Genomic DNA, 18,718 nt, shown 5'->3' with positions numbered 1-18,718 from the left:
CTCTCTCTGTGTGTGTGTGTGTGTGTGTGTGTGTTTTGGGGGGGCATAACACATTTTGTGTGACACTGTACCTGGGGAGGCATGATCAAATGTCTACTCACTCCAGGGAGGGAATGAACACTAGACCAAAGTGAGGATACCAACAAAATTGAGCTTGGACAAGCAATGAGCTTTATTGCCGTTATTTATAAGCATACGGGTGAGGGGTTGTTTACAGAAGCATACATGACTTAAGGCAGCTCTATTACAAAAAGTCCACTCCAGCATGGATGACAGCCCCTGAACGCTGGAAACCTAGAGTGCACTGCATAGCCTGCAGGCAGCAGCTCTACAAGTTGAGGAGTGTCCTTTCCAGGCAGCACAGTTGATCTGAGGTGACTTGGCTGTCTCTCTGGTTCTAGGCAGCTTGGCCAATCTGAAAGTCTTTTTTTTTTTTTTTTTTTTTTTGGTTCTTTTTTTCCGGAGCTGGGGACCCAGGGCCTTGCGCTTCCTAGATAAGCGCTCTACCGCTGAGCTAAATCCCCAGCCCCAATCTGAAAGTCTTTTATCCGTACTTGTCTGAGATCACCTCTTAGTAGTTCACCTCCTCTTAAGATAACCTGCTGTTTTATCTCCCCTTTAACATCCCATGTTTTAATGAGCTACTCTCCAAGGTGAAGTTTGATTTCAGGAGATTGCTACACAGAAGCACACGTGCTTGTGAATGCATGCATATTGTCACTATGCATAGCGAGGCCAGAGGTGTATGTTTCTTAATCATATTTTTTGAAATCAATTCTTTCATGAAACCTAGAGCTCATTTATTTGGCTAGGGTGACTGACCAACCAGCCTCAGAAATTCTCCTGGCTGTGGCTCCTTTTACCCAAGCCAGTGCTGCGATTACAGTTGTAGCCAGTTCTTCTGTAGGTGCTAGGGACTCAAACTCTGGTCTTCAGGATTGTGAGGCAAGAACATTACTGACTGAACCATCTGCTCTGTCTCATCAACCTGGGACATTTTTATTGCTGTATAGTCTTGTCTTCTGTTGTTATCTGTTTTAAGAATAGTTCTCCCTATGGAGACCAGGCTGGCTTTGAATTTGACAGAATCCTGCCTTTGCCTCTTGAGTGCCAAGATTACATGCATGCCCCCCCCATCACACCCAACAGTCTTGTCTTTACTGTTTCTTATATCCTGCCTTGTTCTTTTGGTTTTCACCTTTATTTGCCTAGAGTACTATCTCCATTAGCTTCTTGAGGAATGTTATCAAGGACATAATGGTTATATTTTGGCAGGTCTATATATAAATACTTTTTCCTACCCTGAAATGACTGAAAATGTTTCTAAATTTAAAAATCTGGTTTGAAATCATTTGACCCTTGTCTTAGTGACTCCATTGCTGTGAATAGACACCATGACCAAGGCCACTCTTATAAAGGACAGTATATAATTGGCACTAGCTTACGAGTTCAGAGGTTCAGTCCATTATGGGAGCATAGCAGCTGGAGGAGCTGAGAGTTCATCTTGTTTCAGAGGCAGCCAGGAGAAGACTGACTTCCAGGTAGCTAGGAGGAAGGTCTCAAAGCCCATCTCCACAGTGACCCCTTTCCTCCAACAAGGCCACACCTCCTCCAACAAGGCCACACCTCCTAATAGTGCCACTTCCCAGACTGAGCATATTCAAACCACTATAACCCTATAAAGTTTACAGACTGTATTTCATGGTTATGTGATCAGCAGCATTGTGTAAGTCTAATCAATCTCGACCATCCTTCCTTCCCTGATTGCTCAGAAGCTTTTAGAGAGTCCATCTTTTCTTTCCTCTCTTTGAGGGGTGTTGGTGGAGAGGGTTGTCTTGCTCTGTAACCTTGGATGACCTGGATACTCACTGCATAGATCAGTCAGATCTTGAACTTGTGGCCATCCTGCTACTTTTACCAGTCAAGCTCTAGAATACATGAGGTATCATGCCTAGTGTAGGAAATCTGTCTTTATGCCTCTAATTTAATGATCATTTGGGCCTTTCTTGCATTATATGGAACACTTAGGCCTTGTATATCTAGAAACTAATGCTTCAGGATGTAGGAAGTTTTCTTTATTTCTTTGAATACCTCTGTCCATTCTGTTTTCTATATTCTCTTCTTTTTCTACCCCCTGTTCTTTGAATCTCAGATTTCACTGGCTGCTTTTATAACCTCTAGCAACTTCTTACCTCACATTTTCCATCATTTTTGCTTTTTTATCATGGCAAAAATATTCTTGAGTAAATGCCCAAACATGTGGCTGATTTTCTCCTATTTTTCTATTATTAATTTCAAAACCATTTTCTTTATCTCTGTTCCTTTTGCAACCTATTGTCTTTAGTAAAGTAGCATCTGTCCATCTACCTGCCCATGTATCCATTTACCTATCATTTATCCCTTTGGGGTTTCTTCTTTTGAATTTTGTATTTTATCATGGAGGCTTTACTCAGCTTACCTGTGTGTTTCTTGGGTTCTGTTGTGTTGATTATAGGGGTACCTCTCATATTTCTCCAGTCAAGATCATTAGTGTGGCACTATTGCTTTCTCCCAAGAGTCATCTGCAAATCCCTGCCTTGTTGCTCATGTGCAAAGGAACTCAACAGACGTCCTGTTATTATCAATACGGATTTTCGTAGACTTCTGCATCTCTCTCTTCATTACCACCTTTGTGCTTGGTATAAAATGTCCAGTGCTTTTGGGGCTCAGATTTTTTTTTCTGAGAAAAAAGCCTCCAGTCAGCTGATAGAAGAAGGTCACCAGTAAGTGGTTTGTTTGGTAGATGAAGGGGTGGATTTTTTTCCCCTTTTAAAAAGAATATTTATTATATGCGTACAGGTGCTTGCCTGCATGTCTGTACATCACATGTGTACAGTGCCTGTGGAAGTCAGAAGAGGGCGTTCGATCATTGGGGACTGGAGTTGAGGTTGTAAGCCACCATGTGGATGCTGGGAAATGAACCCAAGTCTTTTCCAAGAGCAGATGGTGCTCTTAGCTGCTGAGCTATTTCTGTGATGTGTAGTCTTGCCTTGTAGCTCAGGCTGGCCTGGATCACACGATGTATCCCAGACTGGAATTGAACTTCAACTTCTCCTGCCTTGGTCTCTCAAGTGATGGGATTAGAGGTATGTATTCCATTACCACTTATTTTCCAGTTGGGTGTTAAGATTTTTGGTCAAACACCAATTTTAGCCATGTACTTTATGCTCTTTTTGCCTTCTGCAGTGTCTTGTTCTGTAGGTAGAGTGCATTACTGAGTCCACTATAAGGGAGCAGCAGGCTGGGCAGAAATAGAGTCCTGTCTGCCTCTCTTCAGTAATACTTTATACCTTCAAGTATGAGTCTTTCCTGGCTTATGTGGGGTGATAAACCTTGTATCTCTTCAGGTTCCCCTTGGTAGGCTTTTTAGTTTTGAAACAGTATTTTGTTATATAGCCAATGCTAGTCTCGATCTTTCTATCTCCCTGACCCTGTCCTTTAAGTGCTTTCGTTTTCATTTAAATATTTATTTTCCCTTTCTATATATGAGTGCTTTGCTTATGTATGTATGCGTGCATGTGTGCGTGCATGTGTGTGTATGTGTATGCCTGGCACCCACAAGGGCCAGCTAAAGGTATTTGGGACATGGTTGGCTTTCTGGAGAAAGTAAACAGACTCAGGTGAGTATTTGGTAGGCGAATACTGGAGAAGTTAACAGAGGCCATGTCATGTAGTGAGAGGTCACTATAGGCCTCTTACCTTTTCTTATGAGTGAAACGGGAAGCTGTTGAAAAGTGTAATGAACAGGGGGATGTACCTGACTGAGAAGTCGAACAGTCCTCTGAGGGCGGAGTGAGGCTGATTTTAGGAGAGATACAAAAAAAGATGCAAGAGAGATGTGGGAAGGCTACAGGTCTATATCACACTAGCAAGCAGGCATATTTTCTTATAACCTTGTTATACTACAGCACTGTGGGAAGCAAAGCCACAAGCTACCAGAAACAATTTGCTGAACCATACACAAGGCATTTGTCCTCGAAATAAAACTACCTGTTCCTTCCACCAAGGTCAATAGAATCTTCAGCCCCTAGCCTTGAGCCTCAGGTGCACCTCCTCTAAATGTTCTGTGCTTCAGCAGGCTGGGAAATCGACCAACTGACCCTGGCCTGCCTTGACTCTGCCCGCCAGGCAGACCTTCCCTTCCCCTCCCTCCCTCCCTTTCTATATGTGTCTATCTGTGTCTGTCTGTCTGTCCTCCCCCTCTGTCTGTCTGTCCCCAACTCCTCCGTTTCAGAGAAGAGGCAAATGGCTCCTGACTGGGGGATGTCATTATCTGATTGGTTTTTAATAGGTTGTGTGCATTCTCTCTCTCTCTCTCTCTCTCTCTCTCTCTCTCTCTCTCTCTCTCTCTCCCTCCCTCCCTCCCTCTCTCTCTCCCTCTCTCTGGTTCCCCTATCCCTTGAAATAGTGTCTCTTCTACTTTCATGTGCATTTTAAAATATCTAGATATTATATATAGAGAAAACATGATATTTGCCACTCTGGGTCTGGCATTTTTGCTTAATAAAACCTCCCATTCTATTCCTTGAAAATGATATTAATTCATACTTCTTTACAGTTTAATAAAGTTCCATTTTGTATTATACACCTTTTTTTTTCTGTCTCTCTGCTGATGGACGTCTAGGCTGCTTCCACACTTCAGCTACTTTGACTAGCACAGCAGTAAGCATAGCTGTGCATCGCCTCTCTGTTATGCTCATATGTTCTTTGAGTCTTTAATATTTGAGTTCCTTAGACAGTCTGGGTCTTAGTCTCCTGTCAGATGCACAGCTAGCAAAGAGTTCCTCATGTTCTCTTGCTTTCTTTTCACTCAGTGACAGTTCCATTTCTTCTTCAGAGATCCTTTTTCTTTTTTTGGTTTTTGTTTTTCAAGACAGGGGTTCTCTGTGTAGTCCCAGCTGTCCTGGAACACTCTTTGTAGATTGGGCTGGCCTTGAACTCAGAGATTTGCCTGCCTTTGCCTCCTAAGTATTGGGACTAAAGGTTTGTGCCATTGTCCTTGGCATTTTTTGTTCAGAGACTTTTAATGTGACTGAGTCAACAGAATTACTTTGGGAGACTTACAGCCTTAGGTGATTTCATTGTTCTGTGAACACAGTAGAGTGTACTTATGTAAACATGTGTGGATGGCCTACTTAACACTAGGCTCCATGGTATGAGTTCAGCCTGGTGTCTGAAGAGGCAGAGCAAACAAAAGAGCCCAAGAATAATCAAGCACAGGGGAAATGATACAATCATGGGATGCTGTAAACCCTGGGTATATGAGGCCTCTGCCAGGGCAATTCATTGTTATGCTTTACGATGAACATTATTTGTATGTAATATACTATGAAATAATAGAAAGCATTGTATAAGAAATACATAAGGCAGTTAGCAATCATATATTATCATCACCAAGTATTATGAACTATATTCATCACTGTATGCGGTGTTCTTTTATATGACTGTCAATAGAATAGGGTTTGCTTGCACCAGCAGTCTGAGAAGGGTGGAGGAGCTGGCAAATGGGGCTGGAATGGAGGTCAAAGGATCGTGGTGATCTGGGAGCCAAAACAGGAGAAGGTACACTTCCCAGCTGTGTCCAGTGTGGCTGATGAGGGATCCTTAGACTTCAGCACCAGGTAGTTGATGACCTAATGCAATCAGTTTAGGTGTAGTGGTGGAAACCTTACTGAAGTGGTTAAAGAGGAGGGTTGGAGACAGGGGGCATTTATAATTCTTATGAGTTTAGTTACAGAGTGAAAAAAGAAGCAGAGATTCAGCTAGTAGGAAGTATAAATTAAAAACATCCCAGGGCTGGAGAGATGGCTCAGCGGTTAAGAGCACTGACTGCCCTTCCAGAGGTCCTGAGTTCAAATCCCAGCAACCACATGGTGGCTCACAACCATCTGTAACGAGATTTGATGCCCTCTTCTGCTGTGTCTGAAGACAGTGACAGTGTACTCATCATATATAAAATGAATAAATAAAAAATCTTTAAAAATCTTTAAAAAAAATCCCAATCCCAAGAGTAGTTGAACCAATTTAAACTTATTGCCACCTAGCTTATGAATCAATGAGATTCAGACTATGGCTATTTCATTTGGCTTTGACAATTACTGGGGGTTATCCCTAATCTACTCTCTAACTGCTGCTGTGGCTACCTCTCAGTGATATATGCCAAATATTTGCCGTTTTTCCTGGACATGGGCTCATGGTCCATCTCCTCTCATGACAGCTTTCTCCTCTCTCTCCATGTCCTTTCTTCACCCTCTTCTACCTGCAACCCCCAACCAGGTATCTCAGAAATCACCTACCTCTAATCTCTCTAGTAATTGGCTATAGTCATTTTTTCTATTTAACCAATAGTTTTAAATCAAGGATCAAAGTTTACACAACAAAAGCTAGTAACTGTGAGAATTCACTGGTCTTGAGGCAATTAGACAGCATTTAGCATTACCATACATAGCAACAGACCAAACCTCAACACCCAAGATTTGAAAAATGTGTTTAGTATAGTTAAACATATCTTCTGTATAGGAACCTAGGGAAAAATGATAATGTGTAGCGTTCGTTGATCTTCTCTTTGCAGGTAGCACTGTTTTTGGTATAACTTCTTCTTCCCTAGAAAACCTTGTATTTGTTTGAAAATGTAGTAGGCTTAGATTTTTTGTAAGGAGAGAATAAATGACACGCATGAATGAGACAGTGTGTCCCATCGTAGTACTGAGTTTTGTCTTAATTTATTTTTTGGTGTGGTTTTATGGATCAAAGCCAGGGCCTCGTGCAAGTTACCAAGTCTTCTACCAGTGAGCTACATCCCTGTTTCTTCCTTCAAGGGATGGAAATCATAGTAACTACGTAAAATGGTGTTCGGCTTGCATTTTGTAGGAGGTTATTGAGGATTGAACTAAGCTCTACTAGAGCTTCTTTCTGGCTGTGTGTAACAGAAATGATAGGCTTGCACCAGGAAGTTGTAAGTAAGAATGAATCACAGCAATTTAGTAAAGCATTAGGAAGCTGTGCCGGGATTAAGTCATAGAAATGGAAACTTCTTGTATTCAGTATGACATATAGAATAACCCAAGGTCTTCCATCTGGATAAGTTATTTATTCATTCATGCCTACTTCTAAAAATATCATTGAGCATGTATTATGTGCCAGATTAAGGATCTAGTGCTAAACCCTCAGGAAACTTAGGAGTTTAGAATATAAAAATGGCGATGTCGTCCATAAGGTCATAGGGCAAGGGCTGGCTGCATAGCCCCGGCAAACCTGGAACTCTGAGTCCTTCTGCTTCAGCCTCCCGGGTTCTCGGATTAGAGATATGCGTTAACACAGCTGGCCAGGAACGCGTTTTTATGTCACTTGTCTCCTTAGGGCTACTTAAATCACCACATGCCAGAGGGATAAACAACAGAACTTTAGTTCTTTCCCGTCTTGAAATTACAAGTCTAAGAGCAGGGTCCAGCAGGTTTGTTTTGTTTTTCAGGCCTATGGCCATCTTTATGCTGTGGCCCCACATGCTCTTTCCTCTGCATATTTAGTCCTTGTGATGATTTTCTGTGCTCGCCTCCTTCCTTCCTTCCTTCCTTCCTTCCTTCCTTCCTTCCTTCCTTCCTTTCATCTTTCTTCTTCTCCTCCTTCCTCCTTCTCCATTTTCTCTTCTTCCTTCTTCCTCTTTCTTCCCACTTCTTCTAGACAGGCTCTCATGTAGCCTAGGCTAGCTTCAAACTAGTTATATAGCCAAGGATAACCTTGAACTTCTGATCCCTGTGCTTCTACCTCCCCAGCGCTGGCTGGTAGTACAAGTATGTGCTGCCACGCCGTTTTTATGCAGTGCTGGAAATGGGAAACCTAGTACTTCTTGTATTTCAGGCAAGCACTCTACCAGATGAGCTATATTCCCACCTCTACTTTTTCTCTTCTTACAAATATGCTGATCAGATTGAATTAAGTGTGCTTAATGGCCTCCTCCTAATTTAATGTACCTTTGAGAGACTCCCTTGTTTGCCTAGAATGATGTTAAACTTGAGATTCTCTGACCTCAATCTCTTGAATCCTTGAAGTATGTATGCTGTCTACCCTGCCTACCTAGCTTCTTTATCACCTCATTAAAGATCTGTTTCCAAGTACAGTCATATTCTGAGAATCTAGGGGTAAAGTCTTCGACATATGCATTTTGAGAGCCAGAAGGAATAATGGACTGTGGGACTTGTGTCTTCTGCTATGTTTAACTTAATAGCAGTTTCTTCTTAGTACTATGAAGTATTCCTGTGACAGTCTTCAGTGGAACCCTGCCTTTTGTTTCATGAAGGTGGTCACTGGCGTGAACTCATAGTTCGAACCTATAAGCCAGGACACACAATGGCTATTGTCACTTTTCATCCCCAGGGATTAAGTCAAGTAAGCCTAGCAGGGTAAGAAGCCACTTTTTAAAAAAAATGATTTATTTATTTTTACACTACAGATTTCATTGAAGTTTTAGAACAGATGTCAGAAACTACACCATAGGGTATTTATGTAGGTTAGAGAATAGGTTTGAGGATGAAGAGTTGGTAAGAATATAATTTAACTGTGCTGCTGGCATAATCAAATCACAAAGATAATTACTATACATGGATTCCCAAGCATTTTTACAAGCACTTTGCTCAACTGAATCCAAAAGCTATTTCCATAGAGATTTGCATGTCCAACTTTCATAATCTGAATACTTCACACACTCTGCTAGTATCGTGGGGAGCCATGCCGCCTTCCAGACTCTGCTCTGCATTTGTAAGGCTCGTAACCCTTCCAGACTGTCTTCTGGTTTGCTCTCTATTGCTGGGATAAAACACCGTGACTCACAGCAGCTTAAGGAAGAAAAGATGTGTTTCACCTTATCGCTCAAAGCTCCTGCCCCATCACACACAGAAAATAACCTTTCAAATCCTTTCATATTTCTCCGCTTTTGCTATCCCAACCACCCACTCAAGTATCACCTCAGAAGATGTGAGTCCTGGAACAAATGAACCAGGAAACAGAAAAGAAAGAACATGGTGGGCGTTGGATGGCCAGCAAGACGGCTGAGTAGATAAAGGTATTGCTAAAGGTAGAGAACGATTAGAGGCTCAAAGTAGAGAAAGTGCCAGTTCTATTGTATGAGATTTGTGAAGGGAAGTCAGAGGAAGAATTCAAGGCAGGAACTTAGAGGCAACAATTGAAGCAGAGGTCAGGGAGGAATGCTGCTTACTGGCTTACTCATTTTGCTTTTATTTTTAGATTTAAAAAGTGTTTTATGTGTATGAGTGTATGCATGTGTACATATGCACCACGTGGTATCCAGGAAGGTCAGAGGAGGGCTTTGGATCCTCTGAGACTAGAGTTACAGACAGTTGGGAGCCACCACATGAGTGCTGGGAAATCCAGCCTGGGACCCCTACCATGGCAACAAGTGCTCTTAACAACAAAACCAACTCTCTCTTCGGCCTCGCTTTGCTTTCGTATACACCTGGAGACCATCTTGCCAGGGATTGCACCACTCACAGTGGGCTGGGCTGTCTAAAAACAAGCATCAATTGAGAAAATATCCAATAGACATGCCCACAGACAAATCTTAGGGAGGCAGTTCCTCAACTGGGGCTCCTTCCTAGATCATACCAGCATCAGTCCTGTTGATAAAACAACAAGACCCTAATCAACACAGACAGTTTCATATGGAAACGTCCCTATACAGAGTTGGCTATTTCAACCAGCTTACGAAGTAGGTAGGCATAAGAGGAATGTTATCACCTTCATTTTATAGATCAACAAATGGAGACAAAGTCACATGGAGGGTGAAAGACCCAGTTAACTACAAAGCTAGGATTTGACTCTGAGTCCTTTGATTCTTGGCCTGGTTGGTCTTTTTAATTCTATAGCTTTGACTTGGCTTATAACCCTGTGTCTGTATGCCAAGCTAGTCTGTAGTGATTATAGCAATATTAGAATTTTAATATGTTCTATAATCAGATAAAAGGAGTTCCTGTGTTCGCTATTTTCTTTTTTCATTTAATTGGATATCAGAGAATAACTTGTGTGTCTGGTTCCCTCCTTTCATCATGTGGGTTCCAGGGATTAAACACAGGCCATTCAACTTGATGGCAAATACCTTTATCTACTTAGTTGTCTTGCTGGCCGGCCGGCGCCCACAATGTTCTTTCTTTTCTGTTTCCTGGTTCATTTGTTCCAGGACTCACATCTTCTGAGGTGATACTTGAGTGGGTGGTTGGGATAGCGAAAGCGGAGAAATATGAAAGGATTTGAAAGGTTATTTTCTGTGCGTGATGGGACAGGAGCTTAGTTTAGCTCCTTGTTTATGAGAATAACTCACACTTCCTGTAGAGAACTATTAGAGGCTCAAACTAGAGAAAGTGCCAGTTCTATTGTATGAGATTTGTCAAAAGCTGAAAAGCCAAGCAACATTTCTACTGAGATGTGAAAATAGCCTGTTGTTGTTGTTTTTGTCCTGCAGAACATTGCTTTATGCTAAGTGTTATTTATAATAGGATTTGAGAAATGTGTCGTCTTGTCTGACTCCTGTGGGGCTGGTTATTGTAGCTAACCACAAGAGAATTTGTCAGAGATGAGTCTTTCCTTGGCTCTTTGTTTCTTGTTCTGGGCAGGAGGAGCTCTGTGTTCAGAAGGTGACCTTGAAGGATTTTTCTGCTAAAGGCCCTGGAGCGGTCTGTGAATTGACCTCACTTTATTTTCAGGAAAGGTAAGCCTGGAGCAGCCAGACAGGAAGCAGGAGGCTTCAGGATTGCCATAGCATGTAGTTTACTTGCTGGTAATGGGCTCCTGAGAGTGGAGGCCCAGAAGCTAGTTAGATCTGCCTTTCATGTGCCAGCCATATCCGGGAACCCAGGCTAGAATATAAAAGTGAAGTGGAGTATGGCTGCCTTTGACTTCTCAAAATCAAAACAAAAAGAATGTAACAGAGTGTGTACCTGGACCTCCATCCCTCAAGAGTGCAAATCATGTAGAAGTCCCAGCGCCATGGTGAGAAAGCTGTGTCTCCCAGATAACAGGCTTGGGATGCCCCTTCCAGCCAAGCAGTAAGAGGTATATATTATAGTCCATCATTCTAAAATTCTGTCTTCCTTGTTTCGTTCCTAGCACCATGACCCGTTGCAGCCATCAGCAGTCCCCCTACTAGCTCCTGTTTGGGGAGCCCTACATCTTTGAAGATCTTCTGGGTTTGAAGATTCAAATCTCTCCAGATGCCTTCTTCCAGATCAATACTGCTGGTGCAGAGATTCTGTATCAGATCATCAGGGAGCTGAGGAGAGTGAACTCTGATAGCATCCTCCTAGACACTTGCTGTGGAACAGGCAAGTGGCCTTCCTAGGAAAAGTCTATTGTCTAGGTCTCAAATGCCATCTACCTACAGTCTTTTCAAGGGTGGCAGGAGGGAGTAGTGTTGATGGTATAAATATAAGCATGTTGGTTATATAAACACAAATATAACCTCTTATTTCTTACGTCTCCCGGTGTGGTTGGCCTCTCTCTGGCTCGATGTTGCCTCCCAAGTTCATGGCTTTGAGCTGGTGGAGCAGGCAGTAGAGGATGCCAGGTGGAGTGCAGCCTTTAATGGTCTAGATCAGATTCTGAGGTGAACTTATGAGATGGGAGTTGAAAGAGGGCCTAGAGATAGAGCTCTGTGGCAGGCTGCTTGCTTAACATATATGAGACCTAAGGGCCCATTTCCCAGCACTGCAAAAACAAACAACAATACAGAAGCGCAGTTGTTAATATGGAAAGGAGGACCTACTTGAATCCCCAACTTATAAGGGATGCTGAACTCTAGAGTAGCCAGAGAAGGATTTTGGGGTTTTCAAGAAGAAGTCTTAATAACCTTTTCTTTTTTCATTGTATAGATAAACCCAAGGCAAGTACAAGCCTAGTTGGTAGGAAGGGAAGTGATAGAATATTGACCATAATAGAAGAATCTGCTTTAATTCAACTCTGAAGGCACCAGAGCCAATACAATCAGTTTCAAATGTAGAGTTTCAGCCTGGCATTGGGGTGAACACCTTTAATTCCAGCCCCTGAGAGGCAGAGGGAGAGACAGGTGGATTTCTATATGTTCAAGGCTAATCTGGTCTATATAGTGAGTTCAGAGCCAGCCAGGACTATATAGTGAGGCTCTGTGTTAAACCAAACAAACTAAGCAAACCTACAATTTTAAAAAGTAGAGCCTTTTTCTTAAATAAAACGACAATCGCAATATAGAAAATAGTTTGTATTCTGTCTTTTATTCTACTTCCAGACAATTCTTTCCGTTTTGTTTTTTGTTTTTTATATGACTGGCCTTGAAAGCCTTATCTCTTTCTTTGCCTCCCAAGTGCTGGGATTATAGATGCGTGCCAATATGCCTAACTTCCAGACAGTTCTTGAGGTCCCAAGTGAAAAGCGATGGCGCAGGAAGAGCACTTGAGTGGAAGGCAAGGTTTATGTTGCAGTGTGGGTACTTACATGCTGTCTGTCTCGTCACTCCAGCTGGAAGGCTCATTCAGCCTTTCCAAGGGAAAGCACCTGCAGCAGGTCCAAGAGCATTTTCTTTGCTATTCAGAGGTACACTGGAGCCAAAGGGAAAGGCAGGACTCTGGCTGCAGTATCGTATAGTTCTATAATGCTAACGCTTCCCACTTGTTGGGCTTAAGTTATGCCACATGGTCGTCTTTTCCACAGGTGTCACCAACTGTGAGTTTCATGCTGGCAGAGCAGAGACGATTTTGCCACAGCTGTTAAAGTCACAGAAAGATGAGAAGTTGACTGTTGCTGTGGTGAACCCTGCCCGTGCTGGCCTGTGTAGGGAGGGAGGACACCTTGGCTGCTGTTCCCCATGTGTAGGATTGTCCACTTCCCCCATGGTGCCCACCAGTTCTGTGTCTTTCTTCCCATAGCAGACTTAGGGGCTCCCCATGAGATGGCCTTGAAGTAGCTTCCACATTCCTTAGTAGTCCTCAGTGAATTTGGAATAATAGGAACTATAGTGGGTTAATTATATTAACAAGATGCTCACTCCTTCAGATCACAGAGTGGTGCGAGCCGTTCGGAACTGCAGGGCCATCCACACTCTAGTGTTTGTTTCTGGCAAGCCCCCTGGTGAAAGCACAAGGAACTTCATTGAGTGAGTCTTGCCTTTTTTTTTCCAGTATCATTTTCCCATGAGCCGGGGGTATAGCTCAGTTGGTAGAGTAACTGCCTACTGTGTATGGTGCATGGCATTGGTCTTCATCAGCATATAAGAGTGAGCTGGGGCAGGAGGACGTGAAGTTCAAGATCATCCTTGGCTATGTAGTGAGTTTGAAGCCAGCATGGGATGAAGACCCACTCATTAAAAAACAATCGAAAACCAAACTTATTTTTCTAAAGATTAGAGTAATTCGTGCTTTTATATGCATAATGTGGACAATGTGGAGAAACAAAGAAAAAGAAAGAAATATTATCATTATACTACTTCATTTATCTGTATTTATTTATTTGTTTATTTTTAGATAGGGTCTCACTATGTAGTGCTGGCTGTCCTAGAACTCATTATGTAGGCCAGGCTGGCCTTGAACTCACAGAGGTCCGATTGCCTGTAGATCCTGAGTGATGAGATTTAAGGTGTGTGCCACTATACCTGGTTCAATATACCACTCTAAAAATAAGGTTTTTTAAAAAAATTATGTGTATGAATCTGAATAAGTTTATGTGCACACATATTCACACAAGCCCATGCATGCCAGAAGAGGGCATCAGATACCCTGAAACTTGACTTATAGACAGTTGTTTACTAACAAATTGATGTCAGGGACCAAACTTGTATCCTTTGTAAGAATAGTTAGTGCTCTTTAACTGTGGGGCACCTCTCCAGTCCCTGATAATATCACTTTAAGAATTCATTATAAGGGCTTGTCTAGGGTGAGACAACTCAGGTACTTGGTCTGGTTACAAATTTTTAAGAGAGTACCAAAAATCTTAATGATCAAAAAAATTTCAATACAGTATTTTGGAAAACCAACCCTCTCAAATCAGGAAGGACAATTTTTTTTTAAATTGATGTTCGCTGTGGTGATCCCATCACTAGGGAAATATAACAGGGCTAGCCTGCTCCAGCCAGTCTAGCCTAATTAGTGAGCTTCTGGCTAATGAGAGGCCTTATCTCAAATGAGGCAGATGACATTCCTGAAGATGACACTTAAAGTTGCTATCTGGTCTCCATGTTTGTACACACACACACACACACACACACACACACACACACGACACTAGATTCAATTCCCAACCCAAAATCATGATGAACAGTAGGGATCTGATTGCCTTTTAAAAGATATGAATATGAGAGAATATATATCTCCTTCACTTATTTCCTCCACCAGCATTTCCTTGCAAATGTTTGGCTTTTGTTCTCTTTTATAGCTGAATAATAGCCCAGTTTTTATTTACTACATTTTCTCTATCCATTTATCTATTGATAGAAATCTTGTTTGTCTGTTGGGAATAATATAGCAAGAAATGTAAATGCAGATATCTCATTGATATGGTGATTTCATTCCCTTTTGGCTGCTCCAAGAAGTTGTACAGTTGTGTCATCTGGTAGATTTATTTTTAGTTTTTTGAGGAATCTTGATATTGTATTTCATTATGACTGCATTGATTTTTCATTCCCACCAACAGTGTTTTAAAGTCCCCCCCTTTTTTCCAGGTACTTGCTAGCATGTTATAATGTATCTGTATATTTTTTGTAGTTTTTTGGTATTTAGTTAAATTTGAGATAATTTATCAATGTAAGTGGGGAGGTAGAGAGTTATGCGCGCTGAAGCTTACATGTAGAGGTCAGAGGACAACCTTTAGGACTTGGTTTTGTCCTTCTTTCTGCCTTGGGTCCTGAGGATCAAACTCATGTTCCAAGGCTTATGCTGAAAGTACTTTTACCTGCTGAGCCATCTTGCTTACCTGTATATGTTTGTTTTGAGACAAGGTTTCATGTAGCCAAGGCTGGCCCTGAACCCTCAATCCTCTTGTATCTCTATCCCTCAAGTCCTGGGATTATAGGTGTGTGCCAACAAGTCCACATTTCTAGTTAAAAAAATATTTTTATGTTCATATGTTCATTCATTCATTCATTGTGTGTGTGTGTGTGTGTGTGTGTGTGTGTGTGTGTGTGTGTGTACTTCAGTGTATGTAGGGAGGTCAGAGGACCAGTGTGTGGGAATTGTCACTCTTTTTGTAGGTCCTGGAGATTGAGCCTAGTTTATCAGACTTGGTGGTAAGTGCCTTTACCCATGGAGCTATCTTGCCAGCCCTTAAGTCTTTCTTTTTAACCTTACCATTCTAACAGGACGGGACAATACTTTATGGTATGTTTTTAAAACTTTAAATTATGTTTTCTCATTATAGGTCAAAGTGCAGAGACTAAGGGTTTTTGGAATGATTAGCCACAGATAAGCCCGCCAAGGCCTAGCGACCATTGCAAACTAGTGGACAGAAAGATAAGAGGCAAGAGGCAATGTTTAGGGAGGAACTGGGAGGAACGATGGATTTCTCAGCATGGCTGGACCACACTGCACTCATGAACTCACAATGTTGTGGTTGCTTGCACGTCCTAGCCGCCAACATTCTAGCATGGGAGGGGATGGAGCTCATGAGCCCCCACCCCTACATGAGGAGCTGTTGAGAGTTGATGGCTGTCAGGGCAAGGCGAGTAAGTTTTCTTTGGGGGTATGATCCCTGTTAGATTGACCATGCTCTGGTTGATAGTCCCATAGCATGTGTATACAGGAATCACAAATGGGACTTGATGGGTTCTTACAAAAAAGACATGAAGTTGGAAGGAGTGAGGGGTAAGGGGTGGATATGGGAACAGTTATAGAGAGAAGTAGAGGAGCAGAATATGAGCAGAATCCATTGTGTGTATATATGAAATCCTCACAGAATTGATACAGTCTACATTTAAAAGGGAATCAAAAACGCCAGGTTTAGTGGCTCCTGTTTACAATGTCAGCTCTTAGGCAGAAACAGGAAGGGCATTAGTTGTATCAGTGTAGGCTTCATAGTGAGATCCTTTCTCAAACACTAACAGTAAAAAAATCTAGCCAGGTGTGGCGCAGGCCTTTAATCCCAGCACTCAGGAAGGCAGAGGTGGGCAGATCTCTCTGAGTTTTCAGCCAGTCTGGCCTACAAAGAGAGTTCCAGGCCAGGCAAGAATACATAGTGAGACCTTGTCTCAAAAGACACTATATATCAATGAATTACAAAACAAAAGATATGACAAATAAATGTTGTTATGAAAAATGGCTAAAAAAGCCTAGTCAAGAACATAAAAGAGTAAAAACATAGCTATAAATAATAGGGCTGGAGAGATGGCTCAGTGGTTATGAGCACTGGCTGCTCTTGCAGAGGTCCTGAGTTCAAATCCCAGCAACCACATGGTGGCTCACAACCATCTGTAATGGGATCTGATGCCCTCTTCTGGTGCATCTCAAAATAGCTACACTGTACTCATATAAATAAAAATTAAGGAGTTGGGGATTTAGCTCAGTGGTAGAGCGCTAGCCTAGCAAGCACAAGGCCCTGGGTTCGGTCCCCAGCTCCGAAAAAAAGAAAAGGAAAAAAATAATAAAGCAATATAATTATAGATTTGAAGGCTTTGTGTTTTAGACAAGGTCTCACTATGTAGCCTTGTCTGACTAGGAGTTCACTACATAGACCAGATTGGTCTTGATTTTATGGCAATGCCTCACAAAGTGTGCTGTCACACTCTCTGATAATTTTTTCCCCAGTATAAGAACGTATTCCTTAGAGCTTGCTCTAAAAACAAATATTTGAGTCTGGCGGTGGTGGTACACACCTTTAATCCTAGTGCGGGAGGCGGATGCAGGTGAATCTCTGAGTTTTAGGCCAGCCTGGGCTACAGAATGAGTTCCAGGATGGATAGTACTATTCATCCTGTCTGGAAAAGCCAAGATAGATAGATAGATAGATAGATAGATAGATAGATAGATAGATAGATAGATAGATAGATGTAGGTAGGAAGGAAGAAAGGGAGATATAGATAGATAGATAGATAGATAGATAGATAGATAGATAGATAATAGGTCTAGGTAGGAAGATAGATAAGAGATAGATATATGTAGGTAGGTAGGAAGGTAGAGAAGATAAATAGACAATAGACAGATAGATAATGCATGTGAAAATCTGTAATTTTTCTGGGAAAAAACAAGCGGCCAGTGTTAATTCCAGAAAATAAGGTTAAGTCCTGAACAGATTAGTGAGTATGGAAATAAATTAAGATCCCCCACTCAAGATGAGTGTGGTATATGTATCTGCAATCCCAGTACTCAGGAAGCTAAGCCAGGAGGGAAGGCATGATTTCAAAATGAGGCTGGGTTCCATAGTGGTTTTGAGGTCAGATGGCTACATAGTGAGACTGCTATCTCATACAATCCAAGGGGATAAAAAGCTTCTATCCACAATAAAAAATTAGGCTCAGTCTCCCCACTGTATTTGATTGTCTGTCTCTGTAAATCACTCTTCCATTTTTATTGTTTTTGAATATGATTATCAGAGGTAAAAATGTACTCCAATAAAATGTAATTGACAACTGTATAGACACTGCAAAAAAATGTTGGATATAAATCTAGACTAAGTAAATTCAGCAAGGTACATGTGAAAAATGGAGAATCCATAAATGCACTCCAGGAAATGATAGGATTTTTTTTAAAGTAATTGTGCTATGATTTCCAAGTGAAAATTTAGAAGACATAGAATAAAAGGCAGTTATTTCATTTATGATTTTTTTGTTTAGCATGCAGAGGAATTGGTTTCATTGTAACCTTAAAGCATATTTTTGTTTTTACATTTATTTACTATGGGGGAGAGGTATTTGTGTGCATTCGTTCTTTTGTTCTACCCTGTGGATCCTGAGATTCAAACTCAGGTCATCAGACTGCAGCAAACCCCTTTACAGCTAAGCCATTTCGGCCGCCCTAACTTACTGTCCTTTCGTTTATTTCTGTGACACTGTCATACATGTATCATATGCTTTGTTCTAGTGCATCCCTTCTATCTTTTTTATTTCATTATGCCCCCTTTCCCCTAATATTGTCCACCTTCTATCTATGTCCCCACAAATCATGTCATTTCACTTAAGAATGATCTCAGTTCCATCTATTTCTTTGTGAATATCATAATTTTATTTGTCTCTTTAGCTGAATAAAATTCCATTTGTGTGTGTGTGTGTGTGTGTGTACACATGTGTGTGTGTGCATATGTCAATGCCTGACTTCAACACTGAGTGCATTATTTTATCACTTTCCATCTCCTTTGGTCTGTCTTTTCTCTGTGCTAATGTGTGCATATGTGGAGGCCAAAGGACAGTTTGAAGGAGTTGATTTTTTCCTACCACGTAGATCCTGGGGATCAAATTCAGCTCATCAGCCTCGGTGGCAAGCACCTTTATCCGGTGAGCCACCTCTCTGACCTCCCATCTTTTTCAAGAAGAGGTCACTGAATTTGGAGCTTGTTGTTTAAGCTAGGCTGGCTGGCCCGTGAGTCCTGTTCTCTGCCTTTCTTCATTCCCTCACCCCTGGTGCTGAGGGTGCAGACCTGTGCTGCCACCTCTTGGATGGAAACTGCGGATCCAAACATAGGTCCTAATACGAAGTTACCACCCCAGCCCTATGTCACATTA

The 18,718-nt window shown here is 41.8% G+C and overlaps 1 protein-coding gene across 1 annotated transcript in view; it reads left to right on the top strand.

The window, feature by feature from the left end:
* Trmt2b (tRNA methyltransferase 2B) overlaps positions 1-18,718 on the top strand; it is a 126,238-nt gene that overhangs the window by 30,305 nt on the left and 77,215 nt on the right. Inside the window, 4 exon segments of the mRNA XM_087601120.1 lie at positions 10,662-10,756; positions 11,155-11,369; positions 12,730-12,849; positions 13,072-13,171. Coding sequence (XP_087457246.1) covers positions 10,662-10,756; positions 11,155-11,369; positions 12,730-12,849; positions 13,072-13,171 — 530 coding nt within the window.

The sequence above is a fragment of the Rattus norvegicus genome, chromosome X (genome assembly GCF_021556685.1).
Source record: "Rattus norvegicus strain SHRSP/BbbUtx chromosome X, alternate assembly SHRSP_T2T, whole genome shotgun sequence".
NCBI classification, from domain to species: domain Eukaryota; kingdom Metazoa; phylum Chordata; class Mammalia; order Rodentia; family Muridae; genus Rattus; species Rattus norvegicus.
Note: the sequence above shows the minus strand (reverse complement) of the source record. Positions and strands in the feature narration are given on the sequence as shown.